This window comes from Sturnira hondurensis, unplaced genomic scaffold (assembly GCF_014824575.4).
Source record: "Sturnira hondurensis isolate 20B ecotype Veracruz unplaced genomic scaffold, ASM1482457v3 Scaffold0015509, whole genome shotgun sequence".
Taxonomy (NCBI): domain Eukaryota; kingdom Metazoa; phylum Chordata; class Mammalia; order Chiroptera; family Phyllostomidae; genus Sturnira; species Sturnira hondurensis.
This window is the reverse complement of record NW_028088140.1, coordinates 8,844,711-8,857,624: the sequence shown is the minus strand read 5'-3', so window position 1 is coordinate 8,857,624 and position 12,914 is coordinate 8,844,711. Positions and strand designations below refer to the sequence as shown.

General features: G+C 45.3%; 1 protein-coding gene across 3 annotated transcripts in view; it reads right to left on the bottom strand.

The window, feature by feature from the left end:
• The window catches only part of CRACR2A (calcium release activated channel regulator 2A), a 149,026-nt gene that overhangs the window by 49,713 nt on the left and 86,399 nt on the right, over window positions 1–12,914 (bottom strand). For all 3 annotated transcript variants that reach the window (XR_005069204.1, XM_037064710.1, XM_037064709.1), the window contains exons 8-11: window positions 11,115–11,302; window positions 5,997–6,068; window positions 2,398–2,443; window positions 282–388 (exon numbers count right to left, since the gene is read on the bottom strand). Coding sequence is in view for 2 of the 3 variants with exons in the window: in XM_037064710.1 (XP_036920605.1) it covers window positions 282–388; window positions 2,398–2,443; window positions 5,997–6,068; window positions 11,115–11,302 (413 nt within the window). In the remaining variant the exon portion in view is untranslated. The remainder of the gene's footprint in view (window positions 1–281; window positions 389–2,397; window positions 2,444–5,996; window positions 6,069–11,114; window positions 11,303–12,914) is intronic.

The following is a 12,914-nucleotide window of genomic DNA, read 5'->3' as shown; positions in this document are numbered from 1 at the left end:
ACAGCTACTCTTCAGTCCCTCTGTGTAGGCACACATGTGGAAAGGGGGTACACAGAAAAGACCATGCCCTATCCTAGGAGCTCGCTCAGCACAGTGCTCTTTCCACTTAAATGTCAGAACAGGAAGGGATATGTCCCAGATTCCAGGGTAGTGAGCACAGCTGGCCCCAGGCTTCCCCACCAGGGCTGCTTCTTGAGGGCCAGTCTGCACTTAGCATAGGCTAAGGCCTGAGCCCAAGGCCAACAAACAGATAATGTATGAGCAAAGAGAGGATGACTTACCTTCTAAGAATCCCTCCGCTGTCCACATATTTGCCTATCACAGAGCCAGACCTCTGTTTCTTGCTTGCCTTGGAAGCAGCTGTGTTTGCCTTGGCTGCCTTATCTTTCTGTAGAAACACAAATGGCCATCAGAACCATGCCTGCTCTCTGGTCCCAGTGTTTGAGCAGAAAGGGCTCAACTTTCCCACCTCATAGGTCAGGCTCTAAACAAAACTCTGAAATTAGCAAGCTATGTTCTGGTCTCCCAGCCAGCATTCACCTGCACTTCCCTTGTGGCATCACTTCTCACCAGAATTCCTCCACTTCCTGTCTAATAATCTAACACAATGAATCAACACACAGTTTAGAGCCTGGGGTCCATGATATTGCTCTTCACAGTACTACTGATAATTTTGCCAGAAGACAAGAAGAGATAAATGTGGAATGCATAGGGAAAAGGTTTATGAACAGAAAATACTCCATGCCTCTTTAAATCACACTCTCCTGCGTGACTCCAGATCCTTTTATTTGCAAAGCCTCAGATATGATAAAGAGAGCAGCCCAGAGGATCAATTAACCCAGTGCCCTGTCCACAGCTACTAAGCTAGCATAAGGTACTTCAAACCTCAGGTGGACATAGGCTGGGAGTAGATAAATTGCTCACACATCCATAATGGAGAGCCTGGGAGGCGGAGGGGCTTATACCCACTTTGCCAATGCTCCCTAACAGATGTCTTCCAGGAGATGAGAGGGAGTTAGATCACAGGAAGAATCTCTCATTAATGAGCCATCCCCACGATTCCCAGTGATCCTTAAGGGGATTGGCAGGACTCCCAGGGCCCCTGAGGATATGCCTATAATGATTCCAAATTAATCTTTAATTATTATCCGGTATGAACACGATTTTATCCCTTTCTTCTATTCCTCACAAAGGTTCTTAAGTCCATTCCATTTTCAATGCAAAATGTGTTTGGCAGGTGAGGGGAAGCAAATTCAAAAGATTAAGATGACATTTGGTTGAAAGTTTAAAAATAAATTCAGTGTTACTTCGAAAACAATCCTGACCATTATCATCATCAAACAAACGTGTAGGCTGGAGCCTTGCTCCAACAGTACACACAGGTGGGCAGCAGAGGTGTTTGCTGCTAGCAGAGGCAGAAAAGAAATGGTGGAACGAGGCCCCTCAGGGATCTGCGGTCATAAGGCAGGGCACACCTCCTTCAGGGCAAACCAGCTGCCTCTGGAGACTCCATTTAGGCCGCTGTTCAGCTGAGAGTTCAGTGCAAGGCCTCTTTTCAAGAGTTTTTCTCAAAAATCCCTAAAATATGAAAAAAAAAGGACAGGGATTCCCTTTCCTCACGTGGCAGTCGGGGTCATGGTCCAAGGAGGGGAATGACTTGCCAAAGGCACACATGTAATATTATTGGAACGATGCACTCATTCCAATAATCAAAAGCTCATACCAATCAGTCTTGCTCCCATTTTTCTTCCCTTAGAGCATCCAACCACTACTGTCTAAAAGGGGAAAATGTAGGGGAACATGGGATTCTAGATTTGTTTAATGTAGCCCAACCAGAAGAGCTTTAAATAAACACAGGATGTCGTGCTATTTGGGAATGCATGTAGTATGAAGCTCAGATTTGGAGGAGCAGGGGTCCCCACAGGGTAAAAAAATCAGACATAAAATCAACTATGTAAATTGTAAGGCATACAATCTGAATTTGTTCTATGACAATGTAAAATGCAAATTTTTCATCTAGAGATCAAAATTTTAATGAAGAATAAAAGTGCAAGCATTTTGATTGAAAACTGACCATGACATTTCAACTGCGCCATCTCATAGAAAGAACTACCATTTCTGCGCCCAAGAACTGTGAGCCCCTCCCAGACATTTCTGTCTCATTATGCCAAGAGGGACGTGAGTGACTTCATGGAAAATTAACACACTGTTACCCAGGAGGCCATCCTGCATTTTTATTATTTTCAAAAAAGCATATGTCATGGTCCTGCCCATACAGGAAAGAGCAACCAGACCCCAAGCCTCAGGACATTCCTGGCCAGTCCCAGCTCAGGTTCTGGCTGCCACGGGGCCACAGTCCTTGTCTTTCCCCAGGGGAAGGGGGCACTGGGTACTTACCTGAAAATGTATGTCCCTTTCATCCCGGAGGTGCTTGTTCCTTTCCCTGCAGTGGAAAAGGAGAATCTATTCAAGCATGGAGTTTGGGGTAGGTAGAGCCAATAGCAGCCGGTTTGCCATTTGGGTGGGTACAGAGGAAGGCTTGGTGTGGAAGGCCTAGGGAGTGTGTGGAACCCTTTTCCTTAGTGACTGTGGTTCATGCAGAGGGCAGTCTGTGTATAAATCAGCTCAGAGGAAGGGGGACAGAGAGAATGGGCTAGTGGCACCTGTAGCCCTTCACATCAAGAACTGGTCTATACTGTCACCAAAAGAGCCCTCCCCAGAGGGTGACCAGGAGCTCCAGCTGCACCTGTAAGTTGCTCGGGTGTCTGTGTGCCCTCTCCGAACCATTCATTTATGCCTACACCCACTCAACTAGTATGTTCTGGGCCCCTACTATATGCCAGGCACTGTTGTAGCTGTCACAGTTACATCAATGAACAAAGGAAAAAGCTCCTGCCCTCAGAGAATTTGTACTTTAGTGCAGACATAATTGCTGCTGAGAAAAATAAAGGGGGAAAATGAAATAATGCATGCCAAAGGGTGGAGTAGTGCTTCAGCAGAGTGGTCGGGGAGCCTCACAGAGAACACAGCACCTGAGCAGAGACTGGAAGGTGGGAAGAAGAGCTCTGCAGGCATTTGGGGGAGGCGCACTGTAGGCAGAATGGTCGAGCCCAGAGCTGGGGAACACCTGGTGTGTGTGAGGATCCGAAGGAAGTACAGAAAGCAGCAGGAGACAAGGTCTGAGAAAAGATGGGGTGAAGGGGACCATTCATAGCTGTGGGCCATCTTAAGAACTTTGATTTTTACTCCAAATGAGAGATGAGGCCATGGAAGGGGTGGGGGGTGGGGGTGGGGTGGGGTGTAAGGTAGTAGAGAAGCATCCTGACCTGACTCAGGTTTTCAAAGAAGCCCTATAGGTGGCGTGCTAAGAACGGATTGCTGGGGACAAGGGTGAGGCCTTGAGAACTGGCCAATATTTTAAGCACTATGTTGGTCATTGGCTCTACTTTCCAATGTGTAATGTGGTAGAAAAAGCCTGACCAGTGGGGGAGAATGTAAGGAAAGGAAATGGAGACAGTGAATATAAGTGCAAATAATTCTTTTGAAAGTTTTGTTGAAAGTGATTAAAGAAATGGCAAGTAGCTGGATAGGGAGGGGAGGATAAGAGATACCATGTAAGAAATACTGTAATACATTTATAGGGCTCCTCAAAGGGAGGGTGCAGCCATGGCAGACCGTCATCATTATAACATGGCCATTCCCTGGGCACGGACTGTGGGCAGGCACTCTACTAAGTGTGCTGCTTGCCACAGGCATAGAACTGAAACAGGCTGGAATAACAACCTCAATTTGCCAGTCTGCAGAACGTGCAGAACGTTCAAAACGTGCCAGAGTTGTTCTGTACCAGCCACATGCATCTGACGAGCAGGCAGGCACACAGCCAGGGCCTTCAGAATGCGTCGGGAGGGACGAGGAAGGTATCTCATAAACTCTGAGAACGGTAAAAGGAGCTTCACCTGCCAGAAGAACCCTCCCTCTGTGCAGGCATTGATGTTCACAGCCTTGCACCTGGGTGAGTGCTCAAGAGCCCTGGGGAGCCCCAGCTTCATCAGAGAGTTTGCTGTTGTGCTTTGTGTAGCCATCTCCATGCAGAGGCTTCAGTGTTTGAGGAATGTTAGACTCTTTACTTGGGTGGACTTCCACTCACATCACTTCCCTGTTGTGATTGCTACTTAACACTTATCATCTAATTCTCAAAAGAGGCCTGAGAGGCGGGCAGAAGATGAAGGCTACAACTGATTAAGTCAACTGTCCAAGGTCACACACAAGTAATGAGGGCAGTGCAGCATCTTGAGCCAGATCCAGCTGCAAAGTGTATGTTCCTGAGTCAGTGCCCTGAAATCACTTCCATTTGCCCCATTTCCTTCAGGAGGCCAGCTCCCTTCTCAACCAGCCACATCCCAGTCATTGTCCTGATTCCACCACCACACCCCAACACATTCGCTACTCTCCCCACCACACCCCACTCCCAACTTTCTCTCCTCAATTTCTGGTTCCCCATTGCCCTGGGTCACTAACTGGAAACTTCTCTGTGGAGGAAAAAAACCTGCTCTGGGTCCTCCCCTTCCACATCTTGGCTTTCTCTGGCCCACAGAGTTTACACTTGCTAACCACACCGTAGCTCCAGGCATGTGATTCTGCCAAATGCTGGTCTCCGCTAAAAAGACCTAAGCAGCTGTGGAGTGCTGCCTTGTCATTTCCCTCTGTTCATTTGTGTTGAATCTGCCCTTTTCTTTTTGCTAAGTACAATAGAAAAAAGGGGGAAAAAACAAACAAAAACTTGTCCTTGGACATCTTGTTCTCTGCCTTTCACTACAGCCTTCCTAAGAATCAATATCTTTTCGCAAATGGAGGAGAACTCGGCTACCTAAGTACCCCTTTCATCTCCCCAGCCTTTGGGGGCCTGTTTGCGGTGAGTGTGGTGAGTCCGAAATGCATTCAGTTTGAAGCACTTTTCAATTGGTTAGCACCATGGATGTCAGACACAGTGATTTTACCTTGTGTTCAAATAAAAAAACAAAAACTTCATAACTTAACTGTTTCAAAACCACCTGCTCTTTATAAATCAGAACCCAAAGTCCTGCTTCATCACTATTCCCGAGGAGGTGTTGGCAGGTAGAAGGTATAGCTGCTTAGAAACCTCACTGGCAAAACTGAAACACCATCTTTCCCCACATGGGTTTGGTGGGTTTGTTGTTTTGGCACATTCCAGACCAATGAGCTCTGAATTTACAATGAGTTTCAGCAGGCTAAGGAAACTACTTTCTTGATGCTCTGTTTTGACTCATTTTCAGGCAGACCTTGGAGACTGCAGACCACGGCAATAAAACAAACATTGCCATAAAGCAAGTCACATGAATATTTTGGTTTCCCAGTACTTATAGAACTAATGTTTGCTCTACACTGTAGTCTATTATGTGTATAATAGCATGATGTCTAAAAAAATGTACAAACCTTAATTCAAAAATATTTTTTTGCTAAAAAATGCCACAAAACATCTGAGCCCTTGGAAAAAAATGGGGCTAGTAGACTTACTGAAGCAGGGTTGCCATAAACCTTCAATTTGTATTAAAAAAAGCAAGAAAGAAATAGAAGAAGCAGTATCTACAAAGCACATTTAAGTGAGGCACAGTTGAATGAGGTATGCCTGTACTCGTCCAACCAGCAGTAATGGTAGGGCAGGGTAAAGAGAATCAGCTGGATGTGGGTCTCAATTCTGGCTCCTCCAGTAAGTAGCTGTGTCATTTTTGATAAATTATCTCATTTCTCTAATATCAACTTCCTCATCAGTTAACTCTTGTATTAACAACTGCCCTACTTTCCTAAGTTTTGCTGAAGATGAAAGGGTACTCTAGCCATCTGGACAATATGTTAAGGACAAGGAAATAAGGGTGCTGTCTCAGCAGCTATGTTTTTCCAGCATGGAAGACTCAGATTGGCCCCTCTACCTGAGGCGTCCGGGACATGCTTTCAGAGTGCATCCAGTGCTGACCCACCTGAGGAAATCCAGCTGCTTCAGGAGCCCCGACTTCTCCCGCTGCAGACTCTCTGTCACAAGGTACACTTCCCTGAGCGGGAGGCAAACAGCAGTGATGAGTGACTGTTCTGGGGGTGTGAGCTATAGGGTATGAGGCGCCGTGCTGAGGTTGGATGCCCAGGATCCCTCACACAACCAGCAGGCAGTGCCCTGCGCTGGGGACAGAGGAGTTACAGGAATATGTCCTTTGGAGAGTACCTGCCACGTTCAAATGTGCACAGCCATGACCTCAGTCATCACAGACACTCCGTTTGGAAGGTAAAATAATCCCCAGCTTACAGACACAGCCGAAGAAGTTGGACAACTGTCCCAGCTCACACAAATGATCAAGCATCCTAATTAACACCTGCTAGCCCCAAACCTGCTCATTCCATAGCCACCCACACGCCACCTGCAAACACAACTCTATGACAACTGCACTGTTCTCTCAGGCTCCAAATGGCCCTGCAACCCGCAGTTCAGGGGATTAGAATCAAAACTCTTCTCCAGTCCAGACTTGGAGGGTGAGAACAAAACTGGTATTCTTTTTCCCTGGATGCTTGTTTAGTTCATTTCCAGGAGCTCTCGAAGAATCATTTTCATGCTTCACCTTCCCCCAAGTTGCAAACCTGTTCCCAAATACCTGGAATTCCACAAGTGGTCACTCATTTCTTTGACTTAAGATTTCTTATCTCTAGCCATAAAGCTGGGGTTTAATGCATCCTTTGTAATCAGTCATTTATATCACAGTGTAAACATGTCAATCATATCAGGAGTTTTGAGGAAGGGAGAGAAAAGCTGGGAGTTACATGGGGTAGCCGGAGAGCAACTTAGCAAGGTAGGGGTGTGTGTCCAGTTTGTTTGTATCTATATCCACACTGCAGGGCCTGGTGTGCAGGCAGAGGTCACAAGTAGCAGCAGGAAGAAAGAAAGGAGGGCTGGGGAGAGAAGATGGAAGGAAGGGAGGGAGGGAAGGGGGGAGGGAGGGAGGAACGGGTAAGTTGGAGAGGTATTCAACAGCACTCAGAAAAAAAGGAAAAAAAAGCAGAATTGGGTGATATTGTAAAATAAACTTTGATTAATTCCACAACTTGACCTCCATCCTTTCCTCTGTGCTCTGCACTGTGGTCTGTGCAAGGGATCCAAAGTTCCACATTTCCAAACCACAGCACAGCCTTTAGTGTAAGGGGCATCTTCTAGCCTGATAAATTTGTCACTTTCTGTGATGGCACCTGGACACTGCACACACCAGGCTGGACAAGGACAGTCACTCCTCTGCCACCCTGTCAATGCCATTATTGAGCTGGTGAAAATAGAACCAGCTTGCTGAGTCCATAAGACTTATTCCCGCAGAGGTATCTGTGGTGGGGTTTTTCCCATTTGTAGAATAATTATAAAGCCAATTTATGACAATAAAAGACTGAATCAAATTTTAAGTTCACCTCAGACAATCCTAATTAAGCAACGAAACTTCTCTGGCTCCTGCAGAACTGCAAATTCCTAACATTTTATTACCAATTATATTTAATTTCATCTTGAGGGAAAACGATGTACTTCACATTACCCAAACTAGGTCCCCAAGCCCCTTTCTGGGATTCTGCTCTGATTAGCAGAGTTAGAGCTGCTATCAGCTGCCTCTGTGCCCAGGGAGCCAAGTTTGCCTGGCCCCTCTTTGCGCGCCCCCCAAAGCCAATCTTGCTTCTCTCTGGGGGCAGCAGGGAGCACACAGATTTGCCCCTTGCTAAGGAAAACCACTCATTGGAGATCTCTGGTGGGTACTCACCAGAGATGATGGGTACTCACAGGGTGTTTGACTGAGGAGCCCATTCCTAAATAACAAGGTGTTCCAGGTCTCCTCTGGCCCTGTTTTCACAGAAACCAGCTGACCCTTGGAGATATATGAACACACACATACACATATACATAAACACTCATACATTATATTGCATTTTGATGCAAATACACATCTGTCCATTTGTCAAGTAAACATACATCCAGTTGGATGGATAGAGATAGATGGATATACAGCTGACCCTTGAACAATCCTTCCTACAGTTGAAAATCCATATAACTGAAGTTGGGTCTCCACTCATACAGATGTCCACAAACCAGGTATGGAAAACACAGCTGACCCTTGGCCAGTGTGGGTTTGAACTGCTTAGACCCACTTACACGAGCTAAGTGGACCCACACAGTGCAAACTCATGTTGTTCAAGAGTGAACTGTATGTGTATACAAATAGACATACATACTCAGGTTATTTTGTGTTAACAAAAAGGAAAGCTTTTCTGGGAAAAAAATGGTGCTTGGATATTTGACTAAATGATCTTGAAAGTCCTAACCTAGACATTCTAAAAGTTTATATTGGTAATATGTGAACTAAAAGGAAGAGAACTGCCATTTTTCAACGGAGTGGTTGGTGAGAGGTTTATGGTTGCCTTTAGGGAGCTGCTGTTGGTTTCGTTTTTAGGAGATGGATAAGCTGGGGGGCATGCTCTGAAAGGTATTGCCCAGTGAAAAACGCAGGCAAATGCAGAGTAATATGCTACCATTTTATGGTAGTGTAAATGAAAATTGTGTGTGTGCACTTGCACTTGCAATTGCATATACATAGAATACTCTGGAGGGATCCACCAGAACCCGGGACTGGTGGCCTTGGGGTGGCTGGAGGCCAGGTGTGATGGGGCAGGGGTGGGGGCAAACTTCTTTGTAAGTATACATTCTTTTGTGTACATCTATTTGAATTTTGTGCCTTGTTACAAACTACCCCAAATAAAACTTAATTAACAAAATAAACAGAGAGGTGCTGCTTTTTAGCTGACCTTCATCTTTATAATGTCTTTCCTGCTCGATTGTTCTTTATCTTATTTTAAAATCTAATTCTCCTTCCTTGAGCAACTTCAGAGATTGGGAAAATTAATTGGTCCATTCAGAATTCTAGCTGCTAAGTGACTAAGTCCATTTATCTCTGAACCTGACTTACCCTTTCCCCTCCCCGCTGCTCCAAAGTGGCACTGGCCCCAAGACACTGTCAGAAGAAGCAGAGCTAGGCTCTGTCCCATTTTCTGACTTTAACTAGCTGTGTTACTTTGGGTCGGTCACTATACCTCTCTGAGCCTGTTTCCCCATTTATAAAATGAGGGATGAATTAGAGTATTAAGGTCCTGTCAGTACTGTGGGTCTGGGGCTTAGTTCTACAGAGAAGAAGCTAAGGTTCTCACTCCCTTCTCTCCCGACTTCCCTGGACAGGACAGGGCATGCTCTCCTGGGCTCCACATGCTTTCTGACTGTACAGGACATTGCCAGCTTCTCTGAAACAAGCAGTGAAGTTTCTGGAATCACCAATCTCTTCCTCCAAACCCTCTTTCCTTCTTTTTAAATTCCCAACCTCCAGAGATTGTATCTCTGGCTTGGTTAATTAAGATAAGTCTTCGGAAAGGTTTTAATCCTCGTGTTGTGATTTGTTACTCCATGCTGGATGCTCATTTCCATTTGCTGTTCTAATGCGTGTGCCTTCAGATGTCTGCTGCTTTTAGAACTTGATTGAATTTTAAGAGCCTTAAGCTTTAATTATGTTTGTAAAGTTAAATGTCTGTGCCTTGTTGGACCTGTTCTCAATGAGGAGGAACTGATTTTGCTTATTTACAATGAAATATACTGTCCCCCCACTGCTCATCCAAGAATTGGAATGGAGGGGTTTTGTTTTATATCAGCTCCTTGGGAATATATATATATATATATATATATATATATATATATATATATAACTGGAAATATCTTACTAGTCTAAAACTTTAAATCCAAATACATCCTACATCCTAGGCAATCAGTCCCACATAGTACAAGACATGAACCAGAAAGCAGGACATTTGATTTAGGCCAATGGACCAAGATTTTGCCAACAGTCAGAGAGACCGAGGACTTCACTTTTGAAAAGGAGAGTGAACATATGCACGACACCAAGCATTGGTAAGTAGTGCTGACCTTTCCTCTGGAATCAGACTTTTCATCTTACCCAGCACAGGACCAGGCACACAAAAACATTTTTCAGAATGTATGGATGAATAAATGCATGAGTGTGTGAACAAACAAGTGAGTGAATGATGGCCAGTCCACACCTATATAAATATTTTCTAGCTGGCTCAGTACTCCCTAGGAGTGGTCAGGTAGATGCATCCAGCACCAAGCATCACAGCTACAGAAAATCTCCAAACCTCAGTTTTCTCATCTATAAATCAAAGCTGATCATAAAAGACCCTGCCACAGCAGGATTCTGTAAAAGTCATATGAGCTTATTGAATTATTGACATAAGTGAGGTGTATTAAATGCCCAGCACAGTACCTGGCACAGAATAATTTTCAATAAATATTTGCTAAACAATAAACACATAAATATATGGAGAAATTAATGAATAAATAAATGAGTGAGATTCCTCTCCCTGGGTCTCGGAGTATATCTGGTTTCAAAACCTAACACTCTTACAACGAGATAAATGCTAATGTTCCTCAGCAACTTCTCTAGTTTAACATACAGACCTTCCCCTTGATTCTTCTCAGAAATGCCTCTGCCTCACAAGCTGACCCCCAGGGCTGGGCACCAAAAGCAGTTCAGTAGCAAACCCGGTCCTGTGAGATGTGGGGTTCCCCCCATGGGGCCCAGAGAGCCGGAGTGAAGACTCCAGGGCATAGTCACATGCTCCATCTAGTTATACATTGGCCTCATAAGTTTTGGGGCATCACTCTTGTCCATTTTGTTCCCCCAGGTCTCTAAATTACAACAGTCATGTTTGGTCTGTCTGCTCATTCAACATTTTCTCACAGGCTGCAAGATATCTGTTGGTTGGATTATACGTCTTTCCGATCACATAATAAATTTTTCGAGAACAGAGCTGGATATTTCTTATTATCCTAGGTTATGCTCAGCACAGTACCAGTCCGCTTAATGGTCTCAGAATCCTAGATGAAATCTCAGGGAGCAAGGAGCCCAATTCCCATTTTATAGGCAAGAGGTCAGTGTCTCTGTCAAAGAGGGGAGACAGCACGCTCACCACAAGGAGGGAGCTAGAGAGCGGTGAGAAGTACAGAAGGCCAGACTCACATCTCCTTCTCCTGCTGGAGCTTGTAGGCCTCTTGCTGGAGGCTCTCCAGCTGCTGCTGGGCACCCTGCAGCTCCTGGGAGGTCCGCCCCAGCTCCTGGGCCAGCTCCTGGTTGGTCAGTTTCAGCTTGGCATTCTCGGCCTTGGTTTCATGCTTGTCATTATGCAGGGCCATGCATTGACCTTCCAGCTGGAAAGAAATGGGGACAGAGAGGCGTGTTGAGCAAGCACCATTGTCAGGCTGGACTGCCTGGCCTTACCCAGCTTTCTCTACTTGGTGGGCAGGGACCATCACTGTTCTCCTCACTGCCCCCAAGCCTCCATATGCATTGTTCTAGTCTTTCATTCACGTGTATACACTTCAAGAGACAGGAGGAGCTTCCAGTGCACATCTATCTCATCTCCCCACTGTCTCCACAGGGCTATTGGGAGGGGAAATTCCATATCCATCCCATATCCATCTGTATCTCTCATCTTAATGATGATGGTTATCATCAGCATCATCTCATCAATGGTCTCAACAATGGTCATCTCTTCAAAGGCCTGGAGATCTACTGTAAATCCTTCCTATTGTCCTTTAAGCCAATTCCTTCTCCTCGGCCATCAATGGAATGGAGAACAGCTAAGGGACACCCTTTTAAAAACATCCTTCCAATTTTGAATATTGAGAATAAATCCATCTATTACCTTTCCTTCTCTCAGCTACATAAGTTCAATTCCTTTAATCTACAGAAGCCTTGTATGGTAGCCAGAAATGCTGAAAATTCATAAGAAATAGCTACCACAGGTCAAACCAATGTATCCCCTTTCTCATGTTCCCAAAGCAACTGAAAACCTGCATGTGTATAACTGCAGCTTTTCTTGGCTGGTTATTATGCTTTACAGAGTTTCCAACCCTCTCACTAGAGGAAGCATCAAACCAAAGCAAATCTATTATAATAAATTTAGTTTAATGAATGGGGCCAGTGAGGGGGGAAGGAAGAAACAATGAGGAATTTGTGTGATTCTCAAGAGGCTCCTGTGTAATCTGGTAAGCATGCAGTAATTAAATCGAGTGGCAATCATTCATGTGAGGGATAAATCTAATTGGTAAGGACTTGATGCATAATAGTGGGGAGGAGGAAGAGTAGGAGAAGCAAAGTATGGCTGTAGAAGGGGGATGGGAAGTCACCTGGTAGTTCCTGGAATTGAAATCATCTTGTTGCAGAAGAAAGAAACCAAAATCCATAGATGGGGGAGCAGCAGGAGGGGAGCAGTCTTCAGCTTTAGCATGAGGTGTCTTCAAGCTTATTGTAATGTGTTGCTAAAAATAGCCCTCTCTATTCAAACAGAAGCAATGTGTCTGGGTCTGTCCAAGGCTGGATTCCTTCCAGCAGAAGAAAAAACAGGAGGACAAGTGGCATTCTGTCCTCTCTCCCACAAGGCCTTGCTTCAGAGAGGATGCTGTGAGCCTGAGGTTTGCTAAGGTAATGAATCTTCCTCAGGTCATTATACTAGCCATAGTGGATGGACACTGCCCTGCACAAGGCACCACCCAGCATGCCTGCTGGGGGCTCAGGTGCATCAGAGGAGTGTGTGGTGCCTGCACCCATCCTGTGGAATGATGGAACAGTCACAAAGGAGGCTGATGAACCTCATTTGGGGAAAAATGGAGGCTGAAAAATGGGGAAGGAAAATTTGACCTCCAAAGAGTCCCTTCAAGCTGGAGGAATCCATGACCATCCTGGTGGGAAGACTTCACTGTCTGCAGCGTCCCCTAAAGTACCAGTGACTGTGTCCCTTGTACCTTAGCATTCCCCTCT